This window comes from Haematobia irritans, chromosome 5 (assembly GCF_050003625.1).
Source record: "Haematobia irritans isolate KBUSLIRL chromosome 5, ASM5000362v1, whole genome shotgun sequence".
In the NCBI taxonomy this organism is placed as follows: domain Eukaryota; kingdom Metazoa; phylum Arthropoda; class Insecta; order Diptera; family Muscidae; genus Haematobia; species Haematobia irritans.
In genome coordinates this window covers 105,964,167-105,983,007 of record NC_134401.1, presented here as the reverse complement: position 1 = coordinate 105,983,007, position 18,841 = coordinate 105,964,167, and the positions used below count along the sequence as shown (strand labels likewise).

Genomic DNA, 18,841 nt, shown 5'->3' with positions numbered 1-18,841 from the left:
TAGAAATAAAATTTTGACAAAATTTTCTATAGTAATAAAATTTTGACAAAATTTTCTATAGAAATAAAATTTTGACAAAATAGTCTATAGTAATAAAATTTTGACAAAATTTTCTATAGAAATAAATTTTTGATAAAATCTTATATAGAAATAAAATTTTGACAAAATCTTCTATAGAAATACAATTTTGACTAAATAAAATTTTGACAAAATTTTCTATAGAAATAAAACTCTGACAAAATTTTCGATAGAAAAATATTTCTATAAAAGTTTGTGAAGTTCCTCTTAGTTATCCGAAAAGTGAACACCAGATTTGATTAAACTGCACGCCGCAGTGGTAGAAAACTGACTGGTGAGCATACCGCGAGAACGCATGGCACATATTTTGGAAAATTGACTTGGACTAAAGTCATTGAAATTCCAAAATGTGCAAGAGCTCACCGATGCACAAAATAGATATAGTTAGACTGGAAAAAGCTAAGGAGTTGATTGGTATGTACGAAAGTACATACCATTCCAAAGCAGTTTGTGAACAAACAAAATGTCAAACAAGTATATTCAGTAGTAAGTTCGGCCGGGCCGAATCTTAAATACCCACCACCATGAATCAAATATTATAGTTTCCTTTGAAAACTCTTCGTCGGTGCGGCTATCTTGATAATAACATATGTGTAGGATTTAAGGGGGTTTGATGACAGATATTCTCCCAAGCAGATCAATTCAACCAGTACACTTCCCGAAGATAAATTTAAAGTTTCTACCTATGAAGACTAGATCAGATTCTGGATTTATAAGAACAATTTTGTTTGAATTTTAGAGAAATCATAAATATATCGTGTAAAAGATGAAAAAAGCCTTGATTTGAAATCTTAAATCCGTAGATTTGTACCGCCATTATTTAGATGATAACGAGGAGTAAAATCTGGAAATTTTACTTTTAGTTTCAAGCAATTTTTATGATCAGTGCTCCTGCTATACCCTCAAGAAGTGAAATCGGTCGATCGATCAATGTCTTACATAATGGACCGGTAGAAATAAATGCGATACAAATTTTTGATGGTCTAAAATACCAGTATATTTACATTTTCTGGTCAAGTGGATAAAAACTACAGATTCTAGCGGCCTAAGAAATAAATCCGGGAGGTAGGTACCAGAACATGGACCAATACTCAAAATTTTCGACACCCTCTTAATATTCCTCAAATACATCTAGAATTCCAATTTCAGACAAATTGGGTAACAGTCTATAAGGGGGCTATACCAAAACTTGGACCGATATGGACCATTTTCGACACACCTCTTTATGGTCTTAAAATACCTCTAGAATTCTAATTTCTGGCAAATTGGATAAAAACTACGGATTCTATAAGTCCAAGAAGTAAATTTGGGAAATCGGTCTATATGGGGGCTACAACGAAACATGGACCGATATACCCCATTTTCTGCACACCTATTTGTGGTCTTAAAATACATCTCGATTTGCAATTTTTGGCAAATCGAATAAAAACTACGGTTTCTAAAAGCTCAAGGTCCCAAATCGGGAGATCGGTCTATATGGGAGATATAACAAAACATGAACCGATACTCCCCATTTTCGACACACCTATTTGTGATCTTAAAATATCTCTAGATTTTCAATTTCAAGCAAATCGGATAGAAAATACAGTCTCTAGACGCCATAGAAGTTATATCGGGAGATCGGTCTATGTGGGGGCTATACCAAAACATGGACCGATACATCCCACCTATTTCTGGTCATAAAATACCTCTAGATTTCAAATTTCAGGCAAATCGGATAGTAAATACAGTTTCTAGAAGCCCAAGAAATAAAATCGTCTGTCTGTTGTAATAACTCCGAAGCCTTTGAAAAAAGCGCTAACGGTTCGTCGAACGTCAAATTCGATCTTTTCGATCCTTTTTTTTTTTTTGTTAAAACCTCCATATATACCGATCTCCCGACTTAATTTTTTGAAGGGATAGAAGGCGCATTGGTCGTCCAAATTGCTCGAACAAAATATCTACATTGCACTTCTAGTACTGAAGGTTAGGTGGCAGCCCGATGTATCAGGCTCACTTAGACTATTCAGTCCATTGTGATACCACATTGGTGAACTTCTCTCTTAGTGCTGCCCGATTCCATGTTAAGCTCAATGACAAGGGACCTCCTTTTTATAGCCGAGTCCGAACTGCGTTCCACATTGCAGTGAAACCACTTAGAGAAGCTTTGAAACCCTCAGAAATGTCACCAGCATTACTTAGGTAGGATAATCCACCACTGAAAAACTTTTTGGTGTTCGGTCGAAGCAGGAATCGAACCCACGACCTTGTGTATGCAAGGCGGGCATACTAACCATTGCACCACGGTGGCTCCCGTACTGATGGGAATAAGCGGGGTAAAAATCAATAGAATATAGTTTTCAAATCAAGACGTTATTTCATCAAATTTAAGTTTCCTCTAGTTTAGGTTAGGTCCTCTAAAATTCGAAGAAAAATTGGTCCTATAAATAAAGAATCTGATTTAGACCCCATGTCTAGAAACTTTAAATTTAACTTTGGCTATGGTGTTATTTAAACCGATCTTCTTGAGGTAGTATGTTTTTTAATATCCACCTGAAAGTCTATATATTTTCGAGTATGCCGCTTTTTTAGAGGATTGGGTTAGGTCAACTGTATAGCGGCAGCTCGATATTTCAGTCTCACTTAGACTATTCAGTCTCTCTTGCCACTGAGTGCAGCCCGGTTCTATGTTAAGCTCAATGACAATATATTTTATTCGTGGTCAGAGTCTTTAGTAGAACTTTCTACGCTATTCATGGTGGAGGGTATGTACGATTCGTCCTATTGAAGGTTATTTTGAATTCAATTATCTCTAAAGTGTACCCTTTTGACAAACTCCTTAAATAGCATCAACCATATGTCGCATCTCATACCCTTTTATCTCTCTTCGGTATCTCCTCTAATCGTTATCTCTGGTTTATTATTGAGGCATACCGTTGAATTTAGATGTACACTTCACTTGTATGCTAATTTACAATTAAGGCACATGTTTAAGGTGGCCGTTTAATTTTTCAAAATATCATTTATGTATGGTAACATTTTAAATAAATATCCCAATAAACACAAACGTTTGAAAAATACTAAAATTCAATAATTTTTCAAACATTTTTTCAAAGGATTAGGGTAATATTCAAGTTGAGAAATTGTTGAGAAAATCGCGTTCTCAACAAAAAACAGACATTACCCTCAACAGTAAAATTCAACACAATAGCTATAATTTCTCAATTGTAATCCTCAAATTGAAATGCATCGCTACTCAATAATTTCTCAAACAGTTTTCAATGTGAGAAAAATAAAAAACTAGCATTGTTGCGAATACTTTCAAACCACAATTTGTATGAAAGTCAATCCTAGTTCCAACTGAAAGTCAATACTAAATTTCTAGGGATTTTGTAAATTTTATTATTTTTTCGTTAACAAATATAATAATCTTAAAAATAACATTAATAATATATGAAAATAATAATATTATACCAATCAAAATGTAATTATCTTATTAAACGTATTAATAAATAAAACTATGAATACAACTTTAAATATCTTAAACATTTTTACATGTATAATTCCATTTCCTCCATAATGTTGGTGTCATTAATATGCTGGCAATTTGAAATATTTACTATCGAGGAACTTGCTGGCTTGTGTGTTAGAATAGATTCCAGCAAGAGGAAATCACAAAATATCAAACTGATGACGGGATGTAAATTGATGTAATGCACATTTTCATCCAGAAGTTCTTGATATAGGAATTGTTGCACTTTGTTTTAATTGGTTGCACTTTGTAAGTTTTCTGAAAACTTTTCTTTGTTGTTTCCTTCATCGGTTTTTCATCGGCCAACATCTTCCAAGAATATACCATTCAATGATTTTAGTTTTCTGCAAAACAATCGAGTTTTTTGATTTCCATTATGTTTTCATTTCACTTTTTATTTTGACTTACCAATTTGTATTTCTTCCAACTGACCAGGTACTTCGTGATTTCCTCAAGAACGTTGGTATTACAAAATTGTTGTTATTAAAATACTGGCAATTTTCAGGAACTTGATGGCCAGATAATTGGAATAAATTTCCAGCAATTTCAATTCACAAAATAACAAATTAAACCGATGATGCGATATAAATTAAACTATCGATGTGATGCGAATTATCATCCAGTAGTTGTTGATATGGAAAAGCATAAATACCAAGTTTTTTTGGTTGCACTTTGATTTATGGAAACTTTCTCTTCTCGATAAGCCACTACCATTTTTCATCGGCCAGCCTCTTAATGTGTCCAAGAATCAGCATCCAAATATTTTAGTTGTCTGCAAAGAGATTTGAGTTTAGTGACTTCCTTCAAGTTTTCATTTCGTGTTTTAGTTTTACTTACCAATTATTATAAGCAATTTCAATTGATTATTAAAAAATTTCCACATTTTTGTATTTCTTCCACGAACTTTGTTGTCCAAAATAGTATTGAAAACCATGTGGTTTTTTCGTTGCATTTCAGGGTAGTGTTTTGTCAAAGTTTTCTCCAATTATCTTCAACACATTTTCAAAGTTTTCGTCAACATTTTGCCAAATTGGTTGTAATTCGCAAACAATTTGAAGATGAATTGAAGATGAGCTTTTTCAAGTCAAGTTGAATTTATGTTGAAAATGATATTTACCCTCAAACTGAAGAGGTGTTGCATTTGAAAAACGCTCATCCTGTGTTTATTGGGATTGGTTTTGGTATTAAATTTTCTCTTTCAGCAAATAAAACCTGTAAGGATATTCTAAAGTCGCAGTAGATGTGTAATGCCATGTCGTTGAACGTCAATTGAGTTGCGTTCGCAAATTGTTTAGGTGGTGCTAGACAAATAAAATACATTGGCAACGCGTTATTTAGTGTTAAGAATGCACCACCACAGTTGCAAAATATCGGCATAGTATTAAAAATGGTAGTCAAAGTGCATAATTTTTTTTATTCTTTGGAATTTTTTTCAATAAACAAGACGAAAGGTTTCCACGCAGCAGCAGGGGAAACGTTTCCTAAAAATTCTAGTATTTTTACAAAATTGTAAATTGCAAACGCAGTGACGTTTCAATTTTGTGTTGCCCACAAATCAAGTAAATCAGTTGCTGTGTGATACATCCAAGCAAAATGTTGGTTAACGAGGCTAGAATTATGCTGAGCCGCACTGGTGCTGTGGCCGCACGTCACCAGGTAAAAATCCTTATATTAGTCTGGGGGGTGGTGTTCCCGGCTGTCTACTTCAAACAATTTTTCCTTACATAAGTTTGATTACAAAGATAAAGTTGTGAAATTCATAAAGAGAACAAAATTCAGATATGCAATTTTCGTTATATGGGGGGACTTATAACAAAAGTGTTATGTAAACCCCAGAAAATTTGAACATCGCCATAAATTATTTTCGCGTGTGTGTTTTCTATTTTGCTTTTGCCAATTATGACATTGTCGTTTGTTTTGTTTATTAATTTTTCGTTTTCCGCCTTTCCAGTTGCGTGCCCTTACCTCAGGCAGCCAGCAAAATAATCAACAGGCTGCAGCCAAGGAAGCTCCCGAACCACAAATTAAATCTTTCCAAATCTATCGTTGGAATCCCGATAATGCTGGTGAGAAACCCTATATGCAAACCTACCAGGTGAATTTGCGTGAATGCGGTCCCATGGTCTTGGATGCCTTGATCAAGATCAAGAACGAAATGGATCCCACCTTGACTTTCCGTCGTTCTTGTCGTGAGGGTATTTGTGGTTCCTGTGCCATGAATATTGCTGGTACCAATACATTGGCTTGCATTAGGTAAGTATACAATATGAGGCAAACTATTTAATTAGTTAATTTTTACTGTTGAGCAAATCTTAGAAAAGAGAAAAAAATAATGATGTGACATACATATCTATGTAGAAGATAATCTTATCGTTTCAATTTATCTGTAATGAAAATGGCTTTTGGTTATCCCTCGGGTAAAATTGCTTATGAGAAATAAAACGAAGGTTTTAACTAAAGAGACATCAATTAGTATAGACAAACTGGTTTGACGAATATTAACTAATGTTGTCTTTTGTAGTCTGCATTCGTGGTAGATGCTGTAAATATGGTACCTTAAACTTACTAATATAATGGAAGCCGTTCACGTGTCCACTATAACGTTTTTTGGGGAATTTCATTCATTTAACGCAATTTTTCTCGCATATAGATTAACCAATTTATTCATAAACCAACCATTATTAAAGTGGACTGTTTCAAAATGCATATATTGTGTCTCAAAATTAAGCAATATAATGATCGACTCAAAATAACCATATGCGTCAGTTTACCTGTAGCTGTCCTTATGTGTGTTTAATCGGTCGGATCAATATACATATTGATTTCCTTATTGTTAATTATTTTCTATACAATACATGAAACTTATATGGAGGATTTGTAGATATGTAAATTCTGCAATCAAGAAATAAAAATCAAAATTTGGCTATTGACCTTTACTTATTTAAAAAAATGGAAAATTATTCGAATTATTCGGTGTGATCCCACAGCGCTCTAAAATGGGTTTATAATAACTAAACAGAATGAAAAATACTATTTTAAGAGCAAATAAGACCGAATTTATGATAAGCTATTCAAGGATTGTCTCTGAACTTTTCTAATTACATTTAAATTTTGTACATTTTAGCGTCAAAAGAGAATTTTGCTACTCTGAAATTTCAGAAAAAAAGAAAAACTCTTCTTTCAGTGTAGTAGTTTTCCCCTAAATTGGGTACTAAGTTCGATATTTGGCATTATATTTATTACATGAAAGGGGAGTACTGCAAAGTTCCTATACAAAAAGCTTTTCCTTAAAATTAAATTAGAGAAAACTAACCTTGAAACTATTGCTATTTTCGCCCTATAATGCGAACTTAATACGAGCCTTATAAGCTAAAGGCACATTTTTAACAGATTTTGTAATACTTCTGCTATTTGTGAAAGCTGAAATGGGCAGAAACTTGTTCCTAATGTCTTCCCTCGAAACGAAATTTTAGACCAACGAAGTTTTCTCCTGTTGGAAAAGGGGTTTCTCTAACGGCAAAAAAATCTTTGTTTATTGTATCTATTTGCCATCAATGAACTTTTAGCTGTAATGGAACAATTTTTACAATAAATGAAGATTAAAATTTGGTCTAAACTTTCGTTTCCTAGAAAACAATAAGTTTTTGCGTGTGGTATTCGCCTGCATAAGAAGAAATTTTGAAATTTCTTCTCGTCTGAAAATATTTAAAGCATCCCCTAAATATTTCATTTCGAATAAAAAATTTACGTCTTTCAACCGCTCTTTAAAAATTTAAGTTTTTTGCAGTAAAAATAAAATAAATAAACGCTTTCGCATATATAAACGAAATTTCAAGATATTTCACCAGGGAAAAACAGCCGAAAAACTTTTACTTTAGAAATTTGGTAAGTGGTGTTAGTTATGCCCTCTAACAACCATGCAAAAATTGGCCCATATCGGACCATAATTATATATAATCCCCATATAAACTGGATCACCGTGTAAGAGCAAATTTCATCCGATCCGGTTGAAATTTGGCACGTAATGTTTGTATATGATCAGTTTCTCATCCTCCCATTAATACTTAACCGGAGGATGGATTACTTGTTAGTAAAATTTTTGTATGGGATCGGAGGTTTTATTGTCACGATAAACAATTACAGGAAATTGAGAAACCGGCCCTTAGTTTTTTTTTTTAATTTAATATATTTATTATGTCTTGTATTTGATATGAGTTTAAAATAAATCAGGAAATGTTCCAAAGCCTTTTACCTTCACCTAAGGATTTTGGTTTTGCATACATAGAGAATGGACCGAATAAGTCGGTATCTCTTGTCTAGTATTTACACATAGACTTCGCTTTGCGTCGCTCGCAGATACGTTCCAAAAAAACACGACGCAAAGTGAATTATGAGTTTCTATGGCAAACCATGCAAAGATTGGACGCAGATAACAAAGCAACTTCGAAAATCTAACGATGCAAAGTGAAAACTAGTACTAATTCAGCAGCGATGCAACTTCGAAACAAAGCAAAGCGAGGTCTAGGTGTATTTCGAATATTATCAAATAAAATACAAATCCCAGAATTTTAATCATTATCATTTTTCTTACAGCAAAATTGATACAAATACATCCAAACCCTTGAAGGTATATCCATTACCTCACATGTATGTGGTGCGCGATTTGGTACCTGACATGAACCATTTCTATGAACAATATAGATCCATTCAACCCTGGTTGCAACGCAAGTGAGTTGTTCTCTTAGATATTTTATTTCTTAAACATTTATTATATTATTTGTTTAAAATTAATTATTTAAAATTTCTTTATCATAGGAACGAAGCTGGAGAAAAGAAGGGTAAAGCCCAATATTTGCAATCCGTTGAGGATCGTTCAAAGTTGGACGGATTGTATGAATGCATTTTGTGTGCCTGCTGTTCTACCTCTTGTCCATCATACTGGTGGAATGCCGAGAAATACTTGGGACCCGCTGTGCTTATGCAGGCCTATCGTTGGATCATCGATTCCCGTGATGAAAGCACCCACGAACGTTTGGACAAATTGAAGGATCCCTTCAGTGTATACCGTTGTCACACCATCATGAATTGCACTCGCACTTGCCCCAAAGGCTTGAATCCTGGTCGTGCTATTGCTGAAATCAAGAAATTGCTTTCTGGTATGGCTAAGAAGCCAGAACCCAAATTGGATACTGCTGCTTTGCATAAGTAGAGACATCACATAAGAATGGGAAGCTAGATAGATAGTACATAGTGTCTACTTCAGCTTTATTTCACTTTACAAATCCCAGTTTCCTGATATTCTTTGTACTTATAAAGTGTTTTTCCCATCTATAATTTATTGGAAATGTTTAAAAGAGGCCAGCTAAACATCTCTTTGTTCGAAAGCCATTCAGGTTTATTTGATTTTAACGTTGGATTACTGTAGAATTTGTATCTTTATCTTTGACAATATATTTTTTACTAAAACTTCATAAAAGTTGGTGTGTTGCTCCTAAACTTCAATCCCCCTTTCGATAGGAGTAGTAAAGATTTAAACTAGAATATAGCATATATATATTTTTTTCTTTTTTGTTTGTTTTATTTTGATTTCATATTTATTCTGTTATTAGTTATGAATTTTGTGACTCTACATATAAACAAATGGAAATATGTATTGTATTAAAAGTAAATCAGCAGTTTTAGTGCAAAGATTTGTAAAAACAAGTGAGAATGTTTCGTATTAAAAAAACTACAGTATGTAAAATCAAAAGAAATTAAATAAATGCTTATACAAAAAGGGCACATTCTTACGTAGATTTTTATGCCCTCGCAATGCGAAATCTATGCTAACGTTTAGTAAAAACGCTGCTATGGACAGTTTAACTTTTCCCCGTATATAGTCCGGTAATCTTAGGACAAAGAGGGAGTCCTTTTATCGGCCCCACTATGAGGGAACACTGCAGTGAGGGTCGAGAAATACGTTTTTTCTGGTATGTTTGGTTTAATGACAGATATGAACCTCTATCGCAATTCATTGTTATATGTGCTAACCAAGATTCCGTGGGCACTATTATCGATTGTTTCCGTTTTGCTATCAAAACATAAGCCGTTATTATCGATCGTATACATTTTGCTCCTATGAAAAAATACAAAACTGTTATCGGTATTCAACAGAAATTTTAGCAAGAGCTTCATACCGGGATTAAAATATGCATGGACATTTTTGCTATCGATATTTCCGATTCGGACATTTCAACGCGAAAACCGCACCGCTCGCAATTTTCGGCAGCAAAACCGCCAATGTATATGTTATCGGTGGCGGAATTTTCGTTAGAGGTCCATACCGGGCTATAAGAAATACATGTAAAAACTGTAATACTCAAGCACACAACAGGAATTTTGTCAAAAGCTGCATACTGATCTTTAATGCGCTTTACAGACTATCAGTTATTCCGGACGACAGTGCTCGTGTCGAACAAATCCCATATATTGTGTACATTATAAGTTAAGTCCGAAGGCATAATCGATACTGCTGCATGTTTATGGGATCGATAACACATTTACCGATTATTTAGTCATCGCCGACAAGTCGTATCGATCCGACACACTGTAAGATTCTTTACAAACACCGACATTCCGTCCGGAATCACTGATAGTCTCTAAAGCGCATAAATTGGGTTCTATGCTCGATTTCCTGTTTTGAAGCAATGAATTTTGGAAATATTGTGCAATTAATGCCCTGGTTCTTTTCCATTCATGATTTGACTATAATATCGCCGTATATACTTTTGCACTTTTAATATAGATTTTGCAAGGAAATTTGAACATAGTACTCACATTTAAGGCTGGTATGGAGCTCTTGTGTTCCTGTTGCATGTCAATAATACAGTTTTATCATACAATTCTTATGAGAGAAAAATGTAAACAATCGACAACAACTCCTCACGAAATTTTCAGTAATAAAAATACAAATGCATTTCTTATGGGTTAGGTTAGGTTAAGTGGCAGCCCGATGTATCAGGCTCACTTAGACTATTCAGTCCATTGTGATACCACATTGGTGAACTTCTCTCTTATCACTGAGTGCTGCCTGATTCCATGTTAAGCTCAATGACAAGGGACCTCCTTTTTACACTTGAAGTGAAACTACTTAGAGAGCTTTGAAACCCTCAGAAATGTCAGCAGCATTACTGAGGTGGGATAATCCACCGCTGAAAAACTTTTTTGGTGTTCGGTCGAAGCAGGAATCGAACCCACGACCTTGTGTATGCAAGGCGGGCATGCTAACCATTGCACAACGGTGGCTTCTTATGGGTACCGGAAATTTCGTTAGAGGTGCATACCGGCCTTTATCGGGCTATAAGAAATATATGGAAACACAGTGTTATTGACATGCAACAGGAATCTTCTTAAGTCCTAATTCCCACAAATTAGAGAAGTTTTTATAAAAAACCATACACTTATGTTGTCAATTGTTTCCATTTTGATAGCATAAGAAACACTTTTCTATTGATATAAAATAGGAATACGGGGCTCTGGATCGATTGTTTCCGGTATACACCTCTAGCGAAAATTTCACTTTGGGTGTCTAAAGCAATTTGAAAAGTAATAAATGTAGGAAGATCTAAATTTTTATGAAATCTTATATTTATGTGGACTTATGACAAAACCCCATAAGTCGAGATAGGACAATTTCTCAAAAATGTTATGTTGTGTGTAGTTTTTGAGGGCGCATCTTTCAGTGTTTACAGATTTTCGATATCTGCTTAGATCACAGAAATAGTAAACATTTTCCAGATCTTTTCTACAAAAGTTTTTCTGACGCCTTAAAGGTGTATTTTCGCTCTCCTGTAAAATTTAGTATTTAGACTTATGGGGTTAAAGGCCGGTATGCACCTCTAGCGAGAAATTTCATTCCCATAAGAAATACATTGCTATTTATGCTAACGAAATTTTCGGTAGCGTTCAATTTCGTAAAGGCCGGTACTCTGTTCGGTTTTCGCGTTGAAACTCCATACAAAACCAAAAAATGCGAAAAATTTGCGAAATTTTTTCCATTTGTGATACTTTGTTTTTTTGTGTTGAAAAACTGACGTTTATAGCACGGCGCCATTTGCAATGTGAATTAAGAAATAATTTATTTATTAAAAACTATTTGTGCGGGTTTATAAATCAAACACGGACCATATTTTTGTTCCGAAACTATAGAAAGGATCAAAGGAATAGCAGATCAATTGCCCAAGGAAAAATAAAATGTTATTTTGTAAAAACAAGCAACAAATATCAACTTAATCCAATATCACTCCCTGTAAAATAGCGATCCAAGCTACCTAAAAAAACGCCGCTTTCTATGTGCGAAATAATGGTTTCCATAAAAATTTTTCGCAAGAATGAACATAGTACCGGCCTTAAGCTGGTACGCACCTCTAAAGGCCGGTACTATGTTCATTCTTGCGAAAAATTTTTATGGAAACCATTATTTCGCCCATAGAAAGTGGCGTTTTTTTAGGTAGCTTGGAGCGCTATTTTACAGGGAGCGATATTGGATTAAGTTGGTGGTTGTTGCTTGTTTTTACAAAATAACATTTTATTTTTCCTTGGGCAATTGATCTGCTATTCCTTTGATCCTTTGTATAGTTTCGGAACAAAAATATGGCCCGTGTTTGATTTATAAACCCGCACAAATAGTTTTTAATAAATAAATTATTTCTTAATTCACATTGCAAATGGCGCCGTGCTATAAACGTCAGTTTTTCAACACGACAAAACAAAGTATCACAAATGGAAAAAATTTCGCAAATTTTTCGCATTTTTTGGTTTTGTATGGAGTTTCAACGCGAAAACCGAACAGAGTACCGGCCTTAATGAAAATAACAGGGTTGTCAAAAGCATATTTTGGCAGCAAACATTTAATTTATTACAATCATTGTGTGCGTAAAAGTTTTAAAAGGTCTGTAAATAATAAACAATTTATTTGAGGAATATTTGGAACATATATTAACAATTTTTAAAAGCGATTAGCTGGTTTAATATTTGTGTACACAGGTGCATATGCACCTCTGGCGAAATTTTCGGTAGCAAAAATTTATTTAAGTCTACAACAAAAAAACAGGGCTGTGTACACAAATTTTAACCAGCTAATCGCTTTTAAAAATTGTTAATATATTTTCCAAATATTCCTCAAATAAATTGTTTATTATTTATTTACAGACCTTTTAAAACTTTTACACACACAATGATTGTAATAAATTAAATGTTTGCTACCAAAATATGCTTTTGACAACCCTGTTATTTTCATTAGAGGTGCGTACCAGCTTACGAAATTGAACGCTACCGAAAATTTCGTTAGCATAAATAGCAATGCATTTCTTATGCGAATGAAATTTTTCGCTAGAGGTGCATACCGGCCTTAAGGGGTTAAATACACAGATTTTTACATTTGAATGGTCCCTACGCTTATTGCTATATACTCTCAAACGAATTTCTTGAGGGATTGTTATAGATTATTTACATTTTCCTCATATAAGAAAAATAAAACGAATTCAAAAATAAAATCCGACTTTAGAAAACCCTGCGGGTAAAACATCACTTTTGCTTCGTGTTAGCCCGTTTTGAACCGTGTCCATAGGAGAAAGTTTCAAATCCAGACCAGAGGCTATCCGCGCCTTTGGACCCTGTCCATAGAAGAAAGTCTCAGAAGTTAAAATCTCGAAATCTATGCTTTAAATGCAGCCATATATAAAGTAAAAAGGAAAATATTAATTTTCAGTTTTTACCTACATTTTCTCTTAAAATACACTCTGCTATCCCAAAATATAACTACTTGTGGTTAAGTAGATTTGTTCACATATTTCCTCATAAATCGGTACCTAGATTGTATCAATATTTATTAATCGTTTTATCAATCATTTTAACCCCCATTTTCTGGAAGCTCCGTTAGGCTACGTTAGCTATATATTCCATACGCCAGTTAGGAACTCAACTGCTAAAAATTTTTCTGTTAAAGTTAACCGGAGAGAAGATATTTCGATTTTACTTTCTGTTAACTGGGAGTTAAAGTCTAACCGAGATACATAAAAATGGCCGTAAATTAGAAAAAATTAAATGCAGGTCGAATAAAAAAAACTTAAATTTTATTAACGAACTATTCCCGGACGGTATCATTTCGTTACCACAAGAGGTTGCTCAGTTAAGGCCGGTATGCACCTCTAGCGAAAAATTTCATTCCCATAAGAAATGCATTGCTATTTATGCTAACGAAATTTTCGGTAGCGTTCAATTTCGTAAGCTGGTACGCACCTCTAATGAAAATAACATGAGGGCTGTTTTCTTTTTGCACTGGATACAACATTTGTATGGGCTATCCAGAACATCATTGCACTGGTGTTCTATCCAGAACATCTCATCAGTGCAAGTCGCGCCGATCTTGCCAGATTGTGTTTTGATAAAGTGACGTTTCATCGATTCACAATAGCACTTTATTGTGACTAATTTATCGAAAAACATGAAATTCAAAGTGGTATAGTGTCACAAATAATCGCAGCAGTAAATATTTATTACTAATTGGAGCATTTCATACATTAAAAATGCAAGATTTCGCTTCTTTTCTGTGATTGTTTTTGAACAGCTGATGACAGTGTTGCATATTTTTGGAGATGTCCTGGATAAACGAGTACTCTGTTTTCTTTTAGTCCTTCACGGCTTAGGGTATCCAGTGCTAAAAGAAAACAGCCCTAAGGTTGTCAAAAGCATATTTTGGCAGCAAACATTTAATTTATTACAATCATTGTGTGCGTAAAAGTTTTAAAAGGTCTGTAAATAATAAACAATTTATTTGAGGAATATTTGGAACATATATTAACAATTTTTAAAAGCGATTAGCTGGTTTAAAATTTGTGTACACAGCCCTGTTTTTTTGTTGTAGACTTAAATAAATTTTTGCTACCGAAAATTTCGCTAGAGGTGCATACCGGCCTTTATCACGAATTTTCGTTCGCGTGCCATAAACACAGTTTTGCCATGTATTTCTTATGGGCTCAAAATGTAAACAATCGATAACAACGCCTCATGCGCTTTACAGACTATCAGTTATTCCGGACGGAATGTCGGTGTTTGTAAAGAATTTTACAGTGTGTGGGATCGATACGACTTGTCGGTGATGACTAAATAATCTTATACGCCTATATTCATAATAATTTACTGACAGTTTACGGAAGAAATTTGTATGGTAATAGTAGGTTTTAAGTCTACGTTAACTTTTATGAATATAGGGGATAGTCTGCAAGGCGCATAAAACATATGCCTACTTTTTTCAATGTGTTTCGGCCTTTATTGTTTTTTTCTCAGCGTTCTCAATAAGCGCTACGTCGTATATTAGCTATCGAACATGCGCGTAGTATTTGTGCCTACTGGGTTAAAATGCACTGTATCTCATCTTTCCCTCCGCAAGGGCAACCCTAATGTCAGAGATGTTTTATGTTTTGCATTATTTTTCATTCGCATATTTAAAATTGATTTGAACGGACGTAGCTGTACTATCGGATGACGTACGTTTGCGCGTGTGTTCTATATAAAAAAAAACAGTTTGTGATCTATAAGAAAGGAATTTGTGAATAACATTTAATAACAAACAGCGCCCTAAAGATTATCATAAGAAAGTTGGTTACCTTTTGCAAAACGATTGTTTGTGAATGTGAAAAAGTCAACACACTTATCCTTAAGTGATGTAAATAAATAAATAAAAATATTAAAGGAATAAGAGAGTACCAGTAACCCAATAATATCTTCCATTTGAAATTAGTATATTGTGCAAGAATACACGAAGCAAAGGAGACATTTCCAATTGAAAGTAAGTGCTTTTTAAAATCGTTTATCATTTCTGATAATCTACCGATGACCGCATTTTTAGTGCTTCACTTTTTCTTCTACAGTTCGGACGGACTATCCAGTCTTTTGGTGGCGTTGTGTGTTTGAAAGGGAATTTTGTTGTTGCATTTGTGCATACTCAAGTGTACCTATGATTGTCCGTTTGTCTAATGATACGTAGACACATACTTTTTCCATTGACATAGCACAATTAGACCAACGACAATCGTCATATCCAAAAACAAAAATGTGGGAAAAACTTGTTTGCTTGGTTTTCTTTTTGAAAAAAACGAAGTTTTGCTTTGTTTATATATGGGCGAATTTCCTTTCTTTTCCATTTTGGTGGTATTTATTGTTGGCGTGTTATGATGCAGAATTTTGGCATGTGTTACCCGAGGAATTTCTTTCATTTGTTGTTGTCGTTGTTGTTTTGAAGAAAGAGTGGAGTTGCCAGAGTTGTTCAACTTGTCGAAGTTAAATAATAAAATTCTTGTTGTACGCGGATAATGCAGTTTTCCGTGTATTTTTTGTGGAAGAAAAATATGGAAATAATATAAACCAACTTTAGTACAAGTTGTCCGATTGGTCCAATTTTCACCCAACGTTTAGACTTTCCGATTCCAAACGCAAAATTAAGCTCTTTCGTATTTCTGTATTGATTTTTCTAATGAATTATTTTTTATTTAAAATGCCTTTTTTAACAACCTTTCCCAATAAACACAAACGTTTGAAAAATACTAAAATGCAATAATTTTTCAAACATTTTTTCAAAGGATTAGGGTAATATTCAAGTTGAGAAATTGTTGAGAAAATCGCGTTCTCAACAAAAAACAGACATTACCCTCAACAGTAAAATTCAACACAATAGCAATAATCTCTCAATTGTTATCCTCAAATTGAAATGCATTGCTACTCAATAATTTCTCAAACAGTTTTCAATGTGAGACAAATTAAAAACTAATATTGCTGCGAATATTTTCTAACCACAATTTGCATGAAAGTCAATCCCAGTTCTTATTGAAAGTCAACACTAAATTTCTAGTGATTTTGTACATTTTATTAATTTTTTTCGTTAAAAATATAATAATATTAAAAATAACATTAACAATATATAAAAATAATAATATGTTATAATACCAATCAAAACATAATTATCTTATTAAAGGTATTAATAACTAAAACTATCAATACAACTTTAAATAACCTAAACATTTTTCATGTATAATTTCCCCCATAATGTTGGTGTCACATAACTATTAATTAATTAATTATTAATTAATATGCTGACAATTTCAAATAATTACTATCGAGGAACTTGCTGGCCTGCGTGTTAGAATAGATTCCATCAAGAGGAATTCACAAAATATCAAACTGATGACGGAATGTAAATTGATGTAATGCACATTTTCATCCAGAAGTTCTTGATTTAGGAACTGTTGCACTTTGTTTTAATTGGTTGCACTTTGCAAGTTTTCTGGAATCTTTTCTTTGTTGTTTCCTTCATAATTTTTTCACCGGTCAACATCTTCCAAGAATATAACATCCAATGATTTTAGTTTTCTGCAAAACAATCGAGTTTTGTGATTTCCATTACGTTTTCATTTCACTTTTTATTTTGACTTACCAATTATAATTGCCGTTTTGGATTAATTTCAGTTTTATGTCAATAAAAATAACTGACCACGTAATTCGTGGCACAAAATGTATTGAAACCCACAAAATTCCTCAAGAACGTTGGTGTCACAAATTTCTTGTAAAACTCATTAAAATTCGGGAAATTAGCAAGGAACTTGATGACTAGAGAGTTAGAATAAATTTCCAGCAATTTCAATTCACAAAATATCAAATTAAACCGATGATGCGATGTAAATTAAACTATAGGCGTGATGCGAATTATCACCCAGTAGTTGATATGGAAAAGCATAAATATCAAGTTTAATTCATTGTACTTTGATTTATGGAAACTTTCTCTTTTCGATAAGCCACCATCATTTTTCATTGGTCAACCTCTTAATGTTTCCAAGAATGCAGCATCCAAATATTTTAGTTTTCTGCAATGAGATTTAAATTTAGTGACTTCTCTAAAGTGTTGATTTAATTTTTCATATTGACTTACCAATTATTATAAACTATTTGAAGCAGTTCCAGTTACTTGTCCAACATTTTTTCATCGGTCAGCTTTTTAATGTTTTAAAGAAAGTAGAATCCATAATTTTAGTTTTCGGCAAAGAGATATAATTTAGTGTCTTCCTTAAAGTTTCATATCATTTTTTTATTTTCACTTACGTATTATTAGAAACTATTTGGAGTAAATTCAGTTTTTTGTCTAAAACGTTTTTTATTTCTTTCAATTGACCACGAGCTTCGTTGCACAAACAAGTATTGAAAACCACATGGTTTTTTCGTTGCATTTTAGGGTAGTGTTTTGTCAAAGTTTTCTCATATTATCTTCAACCCCTACTCAAAGATTTCGTCAACATTTTGGCAAATTGGAAGTAATTCGCAAACAATTTGAAGATGTATTGAATATGAGCTGTTTCAAGTCAAGTTGAATTTATGTTGATAATTATAGTTACCCTCAAACTGAAAAGTTGTTGCATTTGAAAAACGCTCATCCTGTGTTTATTGGGTTGCTAAAGTAGGTTTGTTCCATTATTAATTTCAAATCATATAATTTTAATTACCGGATTTTTTGTTGTCTAGTTTTTGTCAATATTTTGCAACAATATTTTTGTTTTCCTTTAAATCAGTGAAAGTAACCTGAGAAAAATGTGGCTTTCAAATCGAAAACCTATCACATTTTCTGCCTAAACCCCGATATCCAATGCAGCTTTAAAAAAAAAATCATGTTGCATGATAAGATTTAAAAAGTCGGTGACAATGTCGAAACGAAAATGTTACTATCAAAAGTGTATGCAGTTCTTGTGGGTTGCTGGAATTTCTCTTTAGCTGCATACCGGACTTCAGAAGAAAAATTCCCTGCCCGTAAGATATATGGCTATTTTTGCAAGCAATAATTCCGCGAACGTCATTGCTATATTTGTATGTATATCACAGCCTGTTGCTGTATGTCGAACGAGCTCTATCGATGGACTGAAATGCATAAAAGCAGCTGATTTTTGGTTATAGTTTCAGCTGTTTGTTTCCATTTGAGTCGATCGATAGAGCTCCTTATTATCGGATTTTCACACATTGCTCCCATTATGCGCCGTGCAGACTTTAAGTTTATCCGGACGAAAGGGGTCGTGTCGAACATATGCCACATATTGGCCACATTATAAGTTAAGTCCGATGGCATAATCGATACTGCTGCATGTTTATGGGATCGATAACACATTTACCGATTATTTAGTCATCGCCGACAATTCGTATCGATTGGACACACTGTAATTCGCCGTGCAGATTATA

General features: G+C 33.6%; 2 protein-coding genes and 2 long non-coding RNA genes across 5 annotated transcripts in view; 2 read left to right on the top strand and 2 right to left on the bottom strand.

Moving 5' to 3' along the window:
- Positions 1–3,435: 3,435 nt before the first annotated feature.
- LOC142239148 (uncharacterized) lies at positions 3,436–4,792 on the bottom strand. Its single transcript, XR_012722932.1, has 3 exons — positions 4,427–4,792; positions 3,998–4,361; positions 3,436–3,933 (listed from the first exon to the last, which is right to left on the bottom strand). It is a non-coding gene; the product is annotated as an uncharacterized LOC142239148 (long non-coding RNA).
- Positions 4,793–5,034: 242 nt separating this feature from the next.
- On the top strand, positions 5,035–9,408 carry SdhB (Succinate dehydrogenase, subunit B (iron-sulfur)). Its single transcript, XM_075309211.1, has 4 exons — positions 5,035–5,245; positions 5,541–5,842; positions 8,183–8,317; positions 8,405–9,408. The coding sequence occupies exons 1-4, from the start codon at positions 5,183–5,185 to the stop codon at positions 8,796–8,798; spliced, it is 894 nt and encodes a 297-aa protein (XP_075165326.1). The 5' UTR covers positions 5,035–5,182; the 3' UTR covers positions 8,799–9,408.
- Positions 9,409–15,069: 5,661 nt separating this feature from the next.
- koi (Sad1 and UNC84 domain-containing protein klaroid) overlaps positions 15,070–18,841 on the top strand; it is a 67,971-nt gene continuing 64,199 nt past the window's right edge. For both annotated transcript variants that reach the window (XM_075313661.1, XM_075313662.1), the window contains exon 1: positions 15,070–15,416. The gene's annotated coding sequence lies outside the window, so the exon portion shown is untranslated. The remainder of the gene's footprint in view (positions 15,417–18,841) is intronic.
- LOC142239352 (uncharacterized) lies at positions 16,469–17,764 on the bottom strand. The gene is made up of 3 exons (XR_012723005.1): positions 17,550–17,764; positions 17,058–17,484; positions 16,469–16,993 (listed from the first exon to the last, which is right to left on the bottom strand). It is a non-coding gene; the product is annotated as an uncharacterized LOC142239352 (long non-coding RNA).